General features: G+C 44.2%; 1 protein-coding gene across 3 annotated transcripts in view; it reads left to right on the top strand.

The window, feature by feature from the left end:
- PRKCA (protein kinase C alpha) overlaps window positions 1–11,556 on the top strand; it is a 218,587-nt gene extending 207,031 nt beyond the window's left edge. For all 3 annotated transcript variants that reach the window (XM_044449503.1, XM_044449502.1, XM_044449504.1), the window contains one exon: window positions 3,580–11,556. In XM_044449503.1, the coding sequence (XP_044305438.1) occupies window positions 3,580–3,744 (165 nt within the window). In that variant the 3' untranslated portion in view covers window positions 3,745–11,556. The remainder of the gene's footprint in view (window positions 1–3,579) is intronic.
- The last annotated feature ends 7,101 nt before the right edge of the window (window positions 11,557–18,657 follow it).

Here is an 18,657-nt window from a genome sequence, read left to right as displayed (position 1 = left end):
GACCTCTTCCAGATGATCTGGGAAGTCAAAGGAAAAGTCAAACCTAGATATGGAATGTTGAAAGACAAAGAGGGGAACATATTATCTGACCAGGATAAAATAAAGAGAAAGTGGAAATACTATATGGAAAACTGTACAGAAGAGATAAAAAGATGGCAGAGACTCCATCAGAGAGGAACCCTAATGAGAAGTACCCTGCAGTAGTAGAAAGTAAAGTGAAAACTAATCTGGAAGCACTTAGAAGAAATAAAACACCCAGAGTAGATAGTGAACTAGTAGGACTATTGCAAGCTACAGAAATGGAATCAGTACCAATCCTATCAAGAATATGCCAACAAATATGGTTTGGAAAAAACATGGCCCACAGCCTGGGAAAGGAGATGCTAAAGAGTGCAGCAGTGGTCGGGCCATTGGACTAATTTCCCATTGAAGCAAAATTATGCTAGGATGTCGCAACAAAAAAATGACCTTATGATGGAGTGAGAAATACCTGGCGTCCAAGCTGGATTCAGAAAGGGAGGAGGCGCTCAAGATCATATTAAATATATATTCGGAGCCCCTGTTGCATGAAGGATGCAGCCCTTTCATTCGTTTTCTCTCATTTCCTACCTTTGTTGATTTCAGACTCACAGAACTCCTTCAGAATATTCACTGTTCTTTTGACCATTTTGTACACTGTAGACTTCCAACTTGGAAAGTAGTGCTGAGTGGGAGATACCCAATTTTGAGGGCAAATTTATTTGAGGGCCAGGCCCAGCCTCCTTTTTCCCTTTCTTTTTACTGCTGAAGATGTCCTCATCACCCTGCCTGAACAGCAAATTGTGGGCACTATTTCTCCTATGGTTTCAAAAGTGGCAAGAACATGTAGAAATTTCTGCAAAACTGGCATCATCCCAAGTATCTGTGTGCACCACTGATATCCAGTTTCCACATGGCACAGCACCCACAAGAGGACAACACATTGCGGCAGGAGGAAGATGCATTGGGTGATTTGTACTCAAGAAATACGCATTTGACAAACTCGTTGCAAGCAAAGGTGGTTCAAACTGTGCCTATTACAGTACCTGAAATATATGTAGCACTGATTGTGGGTTTATCTGTTTCTAATTTGCTCTTTGGAGCAGCAGTATGGTAGTAACTGAGGGTGTCCATAGAGGACTGAAGGGCTTTGCTGGGTTTTTGCTTGCTGGCCCTCTGTTTCTAACCTGGGGGGCAGATGATGGGCCATGGGTTCCCTTGCATGGGCAAAGCCGTTAGGAGAGAAGATCGATCTGGGCTCCGTTTACCATGAGGAACAGGCAAGTACATACAAACAACACGGCAGGTGACACATTAAACTCATTTTAATGGGGAATACAATGGTCAAGGTATGGCCGATTAGGCAAGTTAAAAGTGAGAGGTGTCTTCTCCGAGGACTCTTCAGAAACCTTGAGGTAGATATGTGGTGGAAGAACTTGGTGAAGACTTGGCAGAACTACGGGCTCCCTTGTAGCTTGCTGTGTGCGCACGCAGCAGGCTGACACGGAGAGGAGGAAAGGGTCCCTGGCAAGGGAGGCAGCAAGTGGCACTGGAGGCGGGCAGGGCGGGGAAGGCCGAGGCTGCAGCAGTGCCATCTGACGCTAGGCAGCGTCTGGGAAGCGAGATGGTTCAGGAGTGGTGCATGAAGTGCTCATCGAGTAGCTCTGCACCCCTTTCCTACAAACCGTGAGGTCAAAAAGCGTAATTGTCCTGCTCAGCTCAGGTGAAAACAACAGCCTAAAACAAGCCATGGGAAAAAACCTGTTCAAAATGAAAGAAAAGAACAAAAGCGTTCTCTAAAGGATCTATTTTGAGACTGTTTGATAGAATTCTGCCAGAACAATCGTCGTCTTAATGGCCTTTTTGATTGCCACAGAGTAGCTTGCATGTTGAGAGCACAGCAAAAGCATAATAGAGTGCATTATTTTAAATGCTTTTTCAGTTTTTGTTATAACCATTAAAATGGTAAATGTTGGCAGAATGGTGGCACACGTGACAAACTGCACTTCCGGACAGCTGCGATTCATATCCATGGCCCTATAAAGTGATGTTTCTCCTAAGAATTTATTATGGCATGTATGCTTCTAACATACAGGTTCCCCTTTGAGTGTCAGAATGTTGCCACCAGTACTCACGTTCAATGTGTGAAACAGAGCAGAGCAGCTCATGGGGCATCGTTCATTCCTTGTACCATGAGTACTTTTGCTGCTATTTACAGAGCAGGAATGCGCTGGAACCACTGCAGAATAACCACTGTTGCAGTCCGGGTGACGAGCCTACATGCGGTGCAGCAGGCCCACGTGCTCTCGTCGCAAACTGCATTAGGATCTCTGCATGGGACTCTAGACTAATTCACACTTGGATTGCAACCTGGTTATGGGATCAAATCGGCCTTGATTGCACTGCTGAATAACCTTCAGCAAGAGTAGGACAGGGAAACGTGGTGTGTCCATTGTGCTCAGACCTCTGGTTGGTTTCCAGCACCTTCGGTTGCGATATTCTCCTGGACCTGCTCCACAGGCAGCGCATCAGAAGCCCTGTGTTGCAGTGGCAAGGTCAATCTCCGAGAGGAACTTTGACTGATGATTCTTCAGGCCCTTGGCAACACAGTTAAGGGGTTCCTTGGGGTTCCATCTTGTCCCCAGTGTTGTTTGCCATCTCTGTGAAGCCACTAAGAATGGCCATTAGGGGATTTGGAGTGCACTGTCATCAGTAGTGCTCCCTGGGACATCTGACTCAAGTGAGGCTGTGCAGATCCTAGAGCAGGGGTCCTCCAACTTTTTCAATAGGGGCCCAATTGAAAGGCAGCAGCTACACGGGTGGGCCAGTGGGCGGGGTGGGGCTGGGAGTGCGGGCCGGTGAGCGGTTGTTGGGTGCATGCGTGGCGGCGGCTTGCTTGCTTGCTTGGAGATGTCCCAGCAAGTGCAAAACCATCTCCGAGCAAGCAAGCCGCCTCCTCCAGCCCATGCTGCAAAGCAGCGGCGAGCACCCGTGCGCAGTGGAGGCAGGCAGCGGTGGCTTGCTCGCTCGGAGATGGTTTTGAACTCGCCGGGAGATCTCCCAACGAGTCCAAAACCATCTTCGAGCGAGCAAGCCACCACCTCCCGCCTGCACGGTGGGCGGTGGCGCAGGCTGGATGAATGGGCATGGCGGGCCGGATCCGTCCCGCGGGCCATAGTTTGAGGACCCATGTCCTAGAGAGATGGGCTGGGTGAAGAGCAATAAATTGAAGCTGCATTCTGGCAAGATGGGATCCGCATGGGTGAGGGGTTCCCAGGTTTGGGAGATCGCCTCATTGCCTGCGCTTGATGCTCTGAAAGATCAGGTTTGTAACCTGGATTTGCTCGTAGCCCCATTGTTGTGTCTGGATCCCCATGTGAGTTCACCTAAGGGCATTTCTAAGAACAGATGGGGCAGTCTATAGATCTCAAAAGTAATATGTCAACAGCCTTTCAGTCACAGATTATGTTAAAAACAACAAAAAACACACATTTCTGTCTACTTAAAGCTTGGTATATGTCCATGTGTTCTCATGGCTTGCTTTTCCTTTTTCCTTTACAGTGTGGCAAGGGTGCTGAAAACTTTGACAAGTTCTTTACCAGAGGACAGCCAGTGTTAACGCCGCCTGATCAGCTGGTCATTTCTAACATAGACCAAACAGATTTTGAAGGGTTCTCCTATGTCAACCCACAGTTTATACATCCGATGTTGCAGAACGTAGTATGAAAATGATAGACACAAAAATCACTCAGTGAAAATGGTCCTTAACCCTGGAGTTTTTAGACCTTTGCCTTGTTGATTCCATTTGGGTCTGAAAATTGTAGGGGTAAGAAGTAAGGAAAACTATTGAGGTTTACAATAAGGAATGTGGTCTTAGCAGATCACCACATAGTACCCCATGTATTCATCTAGGAATCACTGCTGCTTTTAGGTTACTCTTATGAAGCTAGCCTTTGTCGTTTTTATAACTTCTATTGTATCCCTTTGTAGCCTGTACATCTCAAATCTTCTTCAAGGGTTGATAGCAAATGTAAGAGTATCATGTAGGCTTTGGAAAAAATCCTTAGTCATAAAAAACAACATTAAGTGGCTATGAAATGTTGCATGCACAGCCATGTGGGACCAGCCTTCTCATTGGTCTGCCTGGTGTCACATGATAGGATGAATGATTGGATAATAACAGGCCTGAAAATGTATATTGATTGGAAAGGAGTGAATGTAGGAACAGAGGAAGTTCAAGTTGAGCAGGTACATATTCAAACAAATAATGAACAAAACAGGTCCATAAGGTCTTTCAAAATCAGTTGATCAAAATGGAGGCACATGTATAAAGGTTTGGTTAGGAAATGGGAAAGCTAGACAGGTAGGGTTAATACTAACTAGAACTTCTGGTGGACTAGCTTAAAGGTAAACTGCATAATACTGATACATGTATTAATTTTAATCTCCATGAGATTATACTGTAATCCAGGGTGCCATTTTACTGCTTAATTTATGCCACTACTCAAGTTTATCATTATGCCAATTCTAATGCTTTATTCTAAAATGTTTCTTTCTTTGACTCTGAAAAAAATCTGCAAGCCCCAAGTCCTCAATTTTTACTTATTTATTTAGTAAACTGCATGATAGATTTAAGGTATGGAAAGTATTTGTACAGTAAATTAATAAAAATGCAGAGTTCAGAGTCATTCCCCTCTTTTCCCAAGATACTTAAGAAGTGTTTTTTTAAAGAAATATATATAGCATTTAACTTTGGTTTAAGAGACCTGGAACCACAGAAAACTTAGTGAGAATTAAACAGCAACTTGAAGATGTGTTCTTCAGCTGCAGTTGTCTTGGTTGAAGTTGCTGAATATGCATCATGCAATGAATTTTGCATGTTTATTAATAATAATAAGCATTAAGTGAATCTATATTATGGATAATATATCAGGTATGAAGATAATGATATACATTTTTATAAGGCACAGCTGTGCTATTTGTGAAGATTCTTGTTCCGGATGACCTTTGATTTAGATTTAGCTTAATGTTTTATTATTACTATTCTTTTGTTTTTGTTTGGGTTTCTTTTAAGTTCTCAATATTGATAGTTTAGGGAAATCTATGCTTTATTCTTATGTAGGTTTACTGTTAAATGTAATGGCTACCTGCAGGCTTTCTACAACACTTTGACCACGGTCAAAAGCTGTGTGCACCACTTTTGCACTGTTAAAAGCTCCCCCCACAACCCCGAAACTGTGAGTGTTGGGTATCTTACCTACCCCCAGGGCTTCCCTTTCTTGCACCAAATCCCCATATCACCTTTTGGCCCTAGGCAGTTGGAAGGGCAGTTTGAGGGCTTTGTCTTGCAAGGAAGCAACTGGCTCTCTGCTCAGACCAAGTAAGGCTGGAAAGGTATGGCTTTCAAGCATGGCTTGAAAGGCAGACGAGGTGAGTGGTTGCTACCCATCCCTTAATTTAAAAAAATAAGAAGGATAGGTCAAAACTATAATTAACAGAGGTTTCCCTGTAGAGTTCCAGGCTTCTTATTTTGAATTGTTTGTCTTCCCCTTCCCCCTTTCACTTTTTCCCTAGAAGGTGCTGATTTTTAAGATCAGTAAATACGTATTTCCTTTTTTGGCATGGAAGGTGGTACCCTCTTCCCCTTTAATGTTTCCCTTCTTAATATTCGTAAACGTAGATGCTGAATGTCTGCATGTCAGTGTCAGGATCTTGCTGTACAGAGGGCCCTCTGCCTGCCATTTCTGCTGCATGGAGAGTGCAATCTCAGAGTGAAATAAATCGCCACGAATGGGGTTCCTCATTTTATTAAAAGATTACTTTTACAGTACAGTTTTCAACTGTGCCAAAAAAGATCGTCAGTCGCCCATTACAAGCTCTTGAGACTCGCAATTCCCTGAGGAGCTGTGCAAGGGTCGTTTCCCATGCATTGTCTTGCCTTCTCTGGGAGCCCGTTGGCGTTGGGGAAAGCATGCACTGGGCTACCTGTTTGCTCCATGTATGTGTGTGTGTGCACATGTGGTGGGCCCCTTTGCTCATCACAGCTCTCGAGAGGCGTGCAAGCCTATAAAGAACTGGGTGCACCTATTTGTACATGACCGTACATGGTTTCCCCCACACCTGTATGCAAAAGGCATTTGTGAAAGGCCCCACACCTGCATGTCCGCTGTGCCCCACACGGGCCACGAGAGCACGTTGCAGCCCAAGCAATTCAGGATGTGTAAAATGCTCCTCATTTAATCCTTAAGTGAGGAGAAGGTGCGGCAAAATTGAATGCAATATAAATTTATTGTATACGCATTTATTTCGAGGGCATTCCCCCCAAATCTTAAATGGGATACATCCATGTGATTGGCATAGATTTCCTGCCACAATACAGGCACATTTGCTAGCACAGTGCCCACTTCCAGTGTTCTAAGTGACCACAGGGAAGTAAAAAAAGACCTAGGAAAATGTGCTACTGCACTAAGTATTTGCTCAGATTAGCAGTTGCGAACCAGCTAAATGGACAGCAATCTCAGAGGTGGAAATCACAAAATGAAGGGGCATCCAGAAAGGCATTAAACACCAGGGGACGTTTGTGCCATAAAGTGAGACTGACATATGAAAGGTGTAACAGAAACAGTATTGATCTGGCTCCTGGGATACACGGCAGTTCAGCATGGGCGATTTCAGCTGTCATGACCGACAGCACCCCTGCTGAAAGACACTGGACAGCCACCCGAGTGGGATGGTGTACCGTGGCGTCCTGCAACAGCAGGGGCCTGGACCCGATGGCCTTCATGGCCCTGGCCAGCTCTGCTATTCTATGATTCTGCGTGAGCCATTCTGCATACACAGCCCCTGATTAGAGGTTGTTTTGTCATCCAGGCCTGGCCCTCAGGAATTATGTGATGGCTAAACCACCCTAGGCATTTTTGAACCCTGGCAATACCCTGGAGCACCAGGTTCAATTGACATGACAAGTCCCTAAAGAGAGTGGCATGTCCAAAATGGCACCTGGCATATGCTGAGGCTCCTTGAGGGTCGTTTAATCCCAGATGCCTGTCGTGTCATTTGAGCTGGCCTACTTTGAAGAAGAGGCATTTTAAACAGGAGCTGCTGATTTTGATATCCTCTAACTATAAAAAGTAGTAGAAACATGTAAAAGGCCAGACAACTATTACACATGAAAATATTAGAACTACTAGCACTTTAAATATTTTACAGTTCAGGTAGTCTGTTAACTTTTGACACCAACTCACTGCACTCTTTGTCTTTTTTTCTAAAAAAAAATTCACCACCTTAGAGATTTTGCCATTATTGAACAAGATAATTCTGAATGCCCAGTTTTAACGCTTGTAGCTTATCTATAATTGGCGCAGCATAGCAAAATTAAACATTTAATTTTTCAAGAAGTGCCCCATTTACTCAGTACATTTGTTGCCATTGGCAGAGCACAACTTTTGTAGTGATAGCACTTTCCAGAGCACAGTTAATTTAAATAACTGTCCGTCCACATTCTGAGAAGTAATACATTTCAGGGCATATTTTGTTCACCGCAGTTCTCATTTTCTCCAATGCCTCAACACAGTCTTGCATAGTGAGACCTGTTCCAGTGGGGGTGCGTTGGGGTGGAAACACTAATACAGTGCCAACAATGCAAATGGTACTTTTACGGAGCAAGAGAAAGAAGACACCTCTCTCCCCTGAGGAGCTGATGGTCTAAACTCTGGGATCTGAATACCCCTTCTCCAAGGGGATGGACTATAGGTCAGTAGAAAAGCATCTGCTTTGCATGTCGAGGGTTCCAGTGCAAGAGGGGCAGGTTGCAGCTGACAGAGAAGAGCCTCTGGAGAGCTGCATCCAGGCAGAGTAAGCACAGACGGGGGTTCACACTGCAGCCCATCATAGGTGGTGGTATGTGCCATGTGCCAGTGGGCATTTTAAATATTCAACCCTCTATGGGACGCATGGGCTGTCATGTCATTCAGACCCAAGTAGCAGGCATTGTGTGCGAGTTAAACACTCCTCAAATAACTCATCATCTTGTCTAGCCCCAGCATCGAGCTGTCTGGGTAAAGGCTGGGTCCAGGAGGCCTTTTCCCTAGCGGGAAGGTGCCGCTGGTGGAGTTGTTCTTTGTTCTTTCCTCCTGTAGCTTTGCAGAAGAGATGAGCGGGTGCTCCAGGCAGAGGGCTGCAGGAGAGGAGAGGGCATGGAAGACCTGTGCCCCCAGTAGCGCCTTTCCCTATAAGCCATGAAGCTGCTCAGTCCAGCCCAAATACTCTGATCTGGTGTGCTCCTGTGGTGGTGAGTGCTAGATAACGAAGAGATGATGGGCAGTTGCGCAAAGGAAATAAGAGCACTTCGAAAAGAACAGCCAAATGAAACAATAGTAGATAGAGGATGATAGGAACTTAACTTTGTAGCACTGCTATAAATGTGTAATATCAAGCTGTATCACTGATGAACTTATTTCTGAGCCCTCTTAAGTTTGACTCAGTAGTTCTTCTCTGTGTTAAGCTGCTTAATGCATACTGGACCAATGCACTAGAAAATAATTAGCCGCTTACTGGTACTTTGATGTGCGCCAGCATTTGCCCAGCCAGCAGAAGAACAATATTCTTTGTTCTTGCTCTTTTTAAAGGCCCAGCATTGGCCTAAAGTGATATGCTCACTGCCAGCCCATCTGCTATTCCTCTTTTTTGACAAAAGCAAGAGTTTCTTAGTTATATAAACCATCCAGCCCTTTAACAAAGCAGCAGGACAGCACATTAACAAGGTGCTATTAGGACTTGTACCTAAAACATATTCACACAGAAAACATATTTAAACACACCCGCAGCATGTATTCCTTAACCAAAACCAGTTTTAGACATCTGCATGTCTGCTGAAAAATATTTAAATGATGCCAGTACAAACTCACCGATTCCTGTAAGAGTTGGCTCAAAATAGCTGTACTCCTGTTTCTAACTTAAGGAGTGATGCATGCTTAACTTGATTTCATGAAATAAAGACTTAACACACTCAGGAACCTTCGACTTAGACTTCTGTTCAGTCATCTGTGGAATCATATTGGCTGAGAGTTAATCAGGATTTTAGGAACCATTCGTTCACAGAAGAGAGATCTGCTCCAGTGTTTAGAACCATTTATGCAAGGCAAAATTGTAGGAACACCAACCATCAAAGATGGCCCACACTGAAGTGCACTGGTTATTTGGCTGCCTGGCTGGCTTGTTTGTGCATAGGGGCATCCATAAGTGCTCTCTTGCACTCTTCCCGCCACTCAGCAGCCTCAGCAGCCTCCTGCAAGCAGAGCTGTGGTCACAGAACATGGCTGCTGTCTGGAAGGGACTAGCCCAAATGGGTCTTCAGCATCACTTGCGTTTCACCTGATTATTTCTGTCTACTTATGAAATACAAGTGAGTCTTTTTCGGCCAAACTCAACACAGGTACACTAATATAGTAAGGGGAAAGTACTCACACAGTACTTTCATTGAGGATTCATTCCCACCAAAGATTTTGAGAAAAAATAATGATATGATTTGTTACCTATGTTGTCTCACTCATTGGAATTATATAATTGTCACAGCTTTTTTGTATCTCTTTGCATCATGTGTGTTGCACAAACAGCAACAACAACAATGGTAGCTATGTTCTGCTCAACCAAAAAAAGTTTGTTTGCAATACACTAGAATGCAAAATCTGGTAATTAAAATCTCCTTGAAATTCATAACCATAAAATCTATTTGAAACACTTAAAGTAAATTGACAGTGATTTAGCACTGATAAGAATGACCATATAATCAACTGATATCTGTGCCAGGAAAACTTGGCATTTATACAGCCTTACAGTGAATAAGCAAGCATGCACTTAAAAACCCTCCTATTGATACAACAATCTGCAGTGGGAGGGAGCACATATAGATGTTCTTATATTTGTATTGCAGTTTTGGGATTAGGAACAATGGATTACTTTTCTCAGTTCTGCTAATGACTCCCCTTGTGGCCTTGGGCAAGGTACTGAACCCTTCTGCCTCAGTTTTCCCATCTGTAAAATGGGGATAATAATATTAATATGCCTCACAGCCTGTTGTGAGAGCTGTTTAGTTGTTGTTCCTTGTGCACTTCTAATACGAAAACCCTATAAAAATATTACACTTTTTAATATGAAATCAGTTGATTCAATTTACACGGTTTGATGAATATGTTGTGCTGTTTGTACTTTTTATACGACTTTACTAGCACTTCTGGGGGGAAAATACCAAACTTAATGTCTTACAGGATCTGAAGTACAGCTTAGTTCCTGCCAAGCAAAATGCTGCTTTTGCAAAATCATGTAGACAGTTTTCCTACAAGCAAAATTCAAACTGTGCATAAATAGAAATCTTTGCATCATTGATTCCTGAAGGAGTATTTTTTTCCAGTTAAGGAAATGTGATACCATAGGTATTTACTAGCAATGTTCCATAAAGCACTGGAAGTGCGGCAGACCCCAGTGTGGGGGCGGGATTCCTTTTGAAAACAAGGAACAAATATCTCTCTGCTGGTAATTTAGGTTGGCCCCACAACTGATCATTGTGATTATTCATAAAAAAGCAATTTTATTTCTATCAGTGGCTCACCTGAGGAGAAGCATAGGAAAGGGTGTTCCAATCTTGCGTCAAGCAGCAGCTCGAGCATATTGGGAGTTTTGTACCGAATCTCATTTTTAAACTCATAAATTCCACCGGGAATTTCTCCTATGCAAATCCCATTCCGCAAAAGCACACAGACATCCGCCCCTCTCCAGTGCCCTTGAGTACTTCCAGTGCAAAGCAGGTCTTCCCACTCACTTCTTGGTATTTCCACAGTTTTCCCTTCCATCAGTGTGAAACAGGAAGCCCTTGCGGAGGGGCGGGAACTCTGCATGCTCCACCTGAGCACCTGCAGGTCTGCCTGCGCCCATCGGAAATGTTGGGGTCAGGATCACAGGGGTTCCTTTTAAGCAACCCCAAATTCCCTCACAGTCAGCTGGCCTGCACATGCTTGACTGCTATACAAGGTATTAAGCCTAGGAATCTTCAAGCTGTACCTTTCTTTCCACTTCCTAGATTAATACAAACCAATCTAACATGATGAAATGTGATTTTGTTCCCCACTATGGTCAGATGCAGTCCCTAAATATTGACTTTCCGGCATGTAGTAATGAGACCTATCGCTTCATGGTTTTTTCGGTAGTAACCTATTTCTTTTCCTTTTTCTTTTTTCCCTTCTTTTTTTTCTATTGTTAAAGGTCAGAGTCAATAAATCTTACATTTTATATATGATGCCACTTTAAGGAGCAACATTTCTATAAGAAACAGAGGGAAATGTTTTCTAATTATTTAACTGTAAGGTACAGAAATGGAGAGGCCATTCATTTGCAGGGGGAAGTCTAAAAAATAGACAAGATTAATGTACAAATTGTTGCATTTTTCCTTAATCTTAACAATTATTCTTTGTTTGCATGACATTTTTGTTAAATATTAATGATAGTTTGAAAACAAGTGAATATGAATAAAAATACTGTTAAGTATTTCTTGAGAGAGTGTCTTTCTTGCACTTGGATTTTTGGCTAAGCAGAATTCATTGCTTGGTTTAATTAGTAGTGATAATCCATTTTAAGCAATTTTCAAGTATTCATTGACCTGGCTCACATGACCCAACAATCCAGCATGGGTTAATTTACCTTAAGGACTGACTTGCTGTGTATTGTCATGCCCTGCACACCCAGAGAGCAAGCTTTCTTTCGCCACCTTCAAATAGCCCATGGCTTTAGACTAGCTGGGCGTCTGCAAGCAGCATGCAAACATGGCACCTGCAGTTTCAGGTACCAGCCCCTGTGGGTAAGCCCATCATGGGTGTCATGCCATGCTAGTCCCTCCCTGTAGGTTTTTAATTTATTAGGACACATTTCTGTTTGATTGCCAGTTGCCTCAATCCAGCAATTCTCCATTACCTCTTCACACAACCTTACCACAATTCTCACAGTAGCTGGGGCAAAATTGATTTTCCAAGCAACAATATCTTGTCCACTGATGGAATGCAAAGTATTTTGAATGACTAGGTCTTGAGTGGACATTGAAAACATCTTTGTTTTACAAAAGGCCTGCTTCTGGTGCAGATGAAAAGTAGAACTGGTTTGTTGAAATGGATCGATGCTGCACTTCCAAATTTATTGCCATATCTTGAAAACGGGGTTCAGTCCCTGTATGGGTCTGATGTATTAAGACTGCAAATACACTGTTGCACAGGGAGAATTCTACATTTCCAACAACCTGCTACAAGATCACAATCTACACTGAAGTCTAGAGACTTCCAAGAGAAATCTTCCTTTCAGCTGCTGGGCAAAGCAGGAGCAGCAAGACCAACAGAGTGCCTAGCGTGAGCTTTTGCCTTCATAGATAATGCACTGAAAGAGTTTTCATTCAAAAACACCACCAGCTCCAGCACTGCTTGATTCTCCTGTGGACATTCAGCATTTGGTTAACCCTGATCATGAAATTAAAGGATTCCATTTTTAAACCTAATTAAGATTAAATCCCAGTTTGGTTTAAATGGAACAAAGGACATGTATTCTCTCTTTCTCTCTCCCCCCCCCCCACCCCAAGTTGTCCATGTCGTGTCCAGTTGAAAATGTACCACTGACCTATCCTGTAACCTTTGGATTATCCTGCGTCGCCATGCCTTGGTGTAGCTTCTTCTATAGCTTCATTTTGGCTGTGTACAAGCTCTGGTTTGTTTCTTGCTTTTGTCTGAGCACACATCCCTACACTTCCACCCCTTGTTCTTGCAGAGAAAGAATAATGAGGTGACAATCCATAGAAGTCCACTCACTCTGAATAATAAGTACCCTCTAGCTGGCAACTATTGGTACGAGACAACCTTGATACCACTTCTGGGAAGAGAAGGGTGCAATTAAAAAATACCTTATTTTTCGCTCTATAAGACGCACCTGACCATAAGACGCACCTAGTTTTTAGAGGAAGGATCCATGGAAAGCTTCCTGATAATCACAGGCACATTCCCCATCACTTCCCCATAGGCTTCATTAAAAGACGGGTTGCCATTTGAAAACACACACCGACCTGTGATTAAGAGCTCTCACCTGTGCCGGAGGAGGGGGGCGGAGCAGGGTGCGCCGAGCGCGTGCCGGCCAGGTGTGGTGCAGCCGGGCCAGCAGCGTGCCGGCGGTGGTCTTCCGGGTGGTGTGGTGGCGGCAGGTCTTCCCGGGCAGTGGGGGTGAGCAGTCCATCTCTCCGTACGGCCAGTGGATTAAAGCCCGCGGCTCCTCCTCCTCCACGGCAGGTCTTCCTGGGCAGTGGGGGTGAGCAGTCCGTCTCTCCGTGCGGCCGGCGGGTTAAAGCCTGCAGCTCCTCCTCCTCCGCACCTCTCCCCCTGAGCAGCACAGCTCTCACCTGTGCCGGGGGAGGGGCGGAGCAACGCGCGCCGAGCGCGTGCCGGCCAGGTGGTGCCACGCGGTGCAGGTGGCCGGCAGCGTCCCAGGCGTCGGGCACACACACATTCGCTCTATAAGGCGCACAGACATTTCCCCTTACTTTTGAGGGGGGGAAAGTGCGTCTTATAGAGCGAAAAATATGGTAATAACATATACCACCTGAAAACAACTTTCCTGTGTTTTATTTTCCCATTATTGCAGTTCTTAATTGTTAATAATGCTGAAGAAAAAATACTTCACTGTGTTTAGGTTTATCCAAGTAAGATTTAATAAACCACGCACACCTGCAATTGCAGGAGAGAGAGTTGAAGCAGTCACAATGTCCCCTGAAAGCAACAAATGCCCTCCCCCCCACCTTAGCCTCTTGCTTATGCACCATTTTCGGGAAATGGAGGAAAATAGAAAACCTTATTACTGAGGAATGCAAACTGTAAATATCGGAGATGCAGCCATTAACAAGCACTTCTCTGCTTGCTCTGATGTTGATTTACAATAGCCACAGACTTCATCTTGTGTCAAAAAGGTGAGTTAGAGTCAACTACAACCTGTTTAGCACAGAAAGGTATGCTTTACTCTGTCCCGGGTCTTCTCAGGGATGCTTGGTACATGCATATACTTTACTTTTCCACTAGGCCTAGTCGATCTGAAAATACTCAAGGCCTGAACTTCTATTTCTGCAATAATGAACTCCAGCACTTTCTAGCCAGCATACAATGTGACATTATAGGTTGCTTCCAGTCAGAGAGGGCCTCTAGAGGAAGCAAACCAAAGATACCGTGCAGCTATTCTTTTTCCCCTTTATGGATTTTCTGTGCTAAGGGAACACACAGAAGATACAGGAAAACACACGTGGATTAAGGGTAGAAGATAACATCATCAGGACCTTCTGTGAATGAGTCAGGGTGATGACACAGTTAATGACGGAGAATAAAGCTGCTATTTGACCACAGATTCAGCTTGGCGAAACCCAGGGGACTCACCAGACTTTGCTAGGTTCTGCATGCGTGCACAGGCATAACCCACTGTGGCTTCCAGTGCTATGCTGGCTTAAAGCCTTCTCTGAATCCGGTGCTCCTCCTGGCTGTGGGTGGCAGCTTTGTGGTTACTAAGCTGCCCCAGTGAGCCCTGGCTTGTAGGTTGCACAGCAACCCCTGGGCTTCCCGCATCATCTGAACCCAGGCAAAACAAGCTGCCCTGATGGAAGCCCCAAACCCTGCAGAGTCGCTGGGCAAGGATGGCAGCAAGGTTGCTGCTTTGCTAAGTGGCTCTGGGCAAGTGGGGGCAGACCCTCCCACTGGCAAGCATGGGTTACGTAGGCATTCTTCAACCTCACATAACATGGCAACCTGCAAGCAGGATTTGCAGATTGAACGGGCAGCTGCCAGTGCTGCAGCTTATGGGCTAGATGAGGGAACCCAGGACAGCCCTGCTGTGGCACCTGAACCCAGATTCAGATAGGCTCCATGTGAATTGTCCTCCAGGCTATGGCCATGCAGATTAAGAGTGCCAAGTCTGTAGACCCCCAAGTTTTCCTTTCTGCCAGTGTATATCTTTGTTCACCTGGAATCAAGCTGAAGGCCAAGAGACCATGTGCATGTGAGTTTTGCAACAGGCTGCTCCAGCTTTTTTAGTGATGAACTCCAGTTCCTGGGTCCTTTGTAGTTTTTCCTACATATTGCATAACACTGATAAATAATTTGCATTACTGGTTGTCCCTGCTCCTATTGATCTAATGTAACACATTTTGTTACTGACTGTGCTCTTGAAGGTAACTGCAGGTAATCGAATTGATGTGATCCTGGGCTGCAAATATCTTACTGAAGCGCTGCTTTAACTAGTAATTCATGTAGATGGGGTTGTTTTCTAACTGTGCTGCATGGTGGAGGATTCATGGCTTCCATTAAGCAAGCACAATAGGATAAAATGTGGTAACGATATTGCAGAAACTGGTGATGGTTAGGAACAGCAAGAAGGTCCCTTACAAATGGAATGTGATTTTCTTTCAAAGAAAGAATTACACTTTACCTCATAAAGGAGGCAATTCCTCAGTATTACTGATGCCCAACTGGTAATGGCCTGTCAGAAGGTTATGATGCAAACACAGCACTAAATCCCAGCACAGTCCCAATTTTTTCTCCCCCCGCTATCCTTGTGGAAAGTTCCTGACATGCTGCTTCTCTCTGTGTACCTCCAAAAAAAATCTCATATAATCGTGTTCCTGTATTTGCACATTGAGGCCATCTGAAATTTGTTTTCTGTTCCCAGCACCAATGCCTGGGGTACATTTTCACTCAGCATTGTCTCTGTTGCACCTTGCCTGGCTCGAGAACTGACATTTTTCACATTGGAAACGAATGGATGCAATTACTCCACCTGTGCTTTAGCTGTGATTCAGCAGCGACATCTATCAAGCACCTTGTGCCTAGGGCAATCCCGCGACCCAGTTCAGTCTCTTGCTCACTGTTATGGGCTCCCCAAGTCTGTGAGCAGTGAGGAATTTCAGGGGCACGATGCTTTTCCTACTGAGAGCTGCTCTGAGTGCAGTTTCCTCGTGGGACTCAGTGAGTGAATCAATGGATGGATGGATGGATGGATGGCCAAGCCTGGGAGGGGTTGTTGTATGGATAAAATTGTGAGTCTATGTCATGTAAAAATCAAAATGGAAGACATAATACAAATGGAAAGAAAAAAGAGACATTCTGAAGAGGTCAGTAAATAAACAAAAATATTGAAACTAACATTCTGATAACAGCATCCTACAACCTCAACATCCTCTTATCACCAGCAACATGGCACAGCTTCCTTCTCCAAGGTGATCTGGGTTGCAAAGTGATAGCACATCCAGCCAAGTGGCCATGGCTTAGCAGATTTCAGTTCACTCTGAAGAGATCTCCATGCACATTTCCAGTGCTTCAAGTGTCTTTCCCATGTGTGCCTGCTGGGCAGCCCTATGGGGTAGGCTAGACGATGGATGGTGTGACCTGTCCCAGTATGCAGTGCCTCTGTTCATATCAGTCACCAGACATTCTAATTCTCCGTATTGTTAACAATCATTGGAAAGGCAGTCCTTAGAGGATATCAAGCAACAGTCCCTTCTGCCTTCCAGATCCATGTGTCTTAACAGGAAGAATGCAGGGATTGGACAGGGAGAGATGGATTCAAATTTGACTTTTTAGAGATTAGAGATCGGGTGGGTTCACATGACACCACAGGCCACAGTGTGGTGCAGGGTGTTCTTTTGTGCAGGGTGTTCTTTTGTATCTTGTGCAGGGTGTTCTTTTGTATCAACATGCTATTTCAGTATGGTGCCTTCAGTTTTTGGAAACCACAATGAGAAACAACAGTCTGCTCTATGGCTTCCATGCTTCACCATGGATTCCCCAGTCATCCAAATCCAACATTGTGGTTTCCACTGTCCTGGGATGCAGCTATCACAGAGTCCTCTGGAAAGAGCGGCAGCTGCAGGAGCTGCTCTAACTATCAAGCATGGGACTGGATTTAAGGAATGGTGGCTGATGGGGTATACCCATAGTGGGAGGACTGAGCAAGGAAGATGGAAACTGCATCAACCATTTCCTAGGTATATCCAGACAAAAGTCATGGAAAGCACAAAAGGCAACTTGCTTAGTTATAAGTGTTATTTATTTCTTAGCCCCATGTTTCTGTTTAGATTCCCTTCAACACAGATTTTTTAAATGCAGTAATGTTTGCCCAGTCCTTGCTCTGTAATTTCTGTCTACGCAGGAAAACCTGCTGTTCCGTCAAAACAACTGGATTGAGTAGCATAGTGTTTTGGGAGTAAAAAGTCTAAGATAGAATGGCTAGGATTTGCCTAACCCCAACCCCAACTCTTTTACTCAAATATATTCATTTTCATGATACCAAGTTTTAAAATGTTTTCTTCCCTCACAATAGGTAGAGAAAATCAGTACTTAATATTCCCAAATATTATGGAAACAGTCCAGAGAGCCATGTGGCTTTTGTGATGTACACAAAAGTGTTAAATAAATATTTAAGTGGCTTAAGTGTAAAAATCACAAAGAAGTGGGTATTAAAAGGCAAATAATTGCCCACTTTCTCATGTAGACCCAGAAGGGGTTTTAACACAGTTGCAACAAATATTCACTAAGGGGACGGATAAAAGCCCTTTGCTATCCTCCACACCAAGTTCCTAAGATCATGAGAATTCAGTTTTGTGCTTAGCTCCTCCCTGTAACCATGTCAGCAGAATGTGAGAAAGAAAATGAGCTGACAAGAGATGACTATCATCTGCTCACAAAGCAGACACCTGCTCTAGCAGAAGGGAAAACGAGAGTTGATTTGCAGAGCCATCAGAATTTCAGGTCAAATGGAGCTCTTTAGAAGCCAGTTGCTGAAACACCCCTGTGGACTGAGTCCTTCTCCTGGGACAGTGTGTGCTCTGGAGAAGGGGGCTGTGGAAGGGTGGCTATTCTGGGCCTTGGCTGGCCAGAAGATGAACTGCCGGACTGGCAAACAATGTGAAAATCCTCCGTAATCCAGTTGCCCTCCCTCTCACAGCGATGGAATGTCAGGCAGATTTGCAAAATTTCATAAATGGCAGACATACAAAGACCTTACCTGCCTAAGCAAGGTCCTGTGCGTGTGTTGCAGGCACCGCCTTCTAAAAAGCATCCCAGGGAAACCAGAACAGCTCAGCTTTATGGAATTCCAGCCAAACAGCAAGCTTAGAAGAACAGATGGGCCATGTTAGAAAATGCACAGCAAAGGGTCCACCAGTAGGTGGTTTTGAAAGGGCTTAAAACAGATCTGTCACCTGATGAAAGGAATCTTAGGGTATACTCCTTTGCAAGATTAGACCAAAAGGGGGGGCTACAATTCCCAGCATGCCTTAAGTTGATTACACTGCAATAATAGGGCAACAGCCAAAACAGTAACAGCTGATACAAATTAAAAATGTATAGTAAAATATTAAAAACACTGAGATGGCAGTAAAACTGATAACAAATCAAAGATTAAATCCTTGGTGGAAAAGGATGGTCATTGCCTGGCATCTAAATATGAATAATGATACATCTTTAAATGCTTCGACACATGTAAACACACCTGGAAATTGCAGCAGTGTATTTGATGCTGCTCTAGAGTAATATGTTCCAACTGTCCCATCCTAGGAAGCAGCCTTGCTGCTCTATTCTGCAT

The sequence above is a fragment of the Varanus komodoensis genome, unplaced genomic scaffold (assembly GCF_004798865.1).
Source record: "Varanus komodoensis strain SLA01 unplaced genomic scaffold, ASM479886v1 scaffold59_1, whole genome shotgun sequence".
In the NCBI taxonomy this organism is placed as follows: Eukaryota; Metazoa; Chordata; class Lepidosauria; order Squamata; family Varanidae; genus Varanus; species Varanus komodoensis.
The sequence above is the reverse complement of the archived record's forward strand: the minus strand, read 5'-3'. Positions and strand labels throughout refer to the sequence as shown.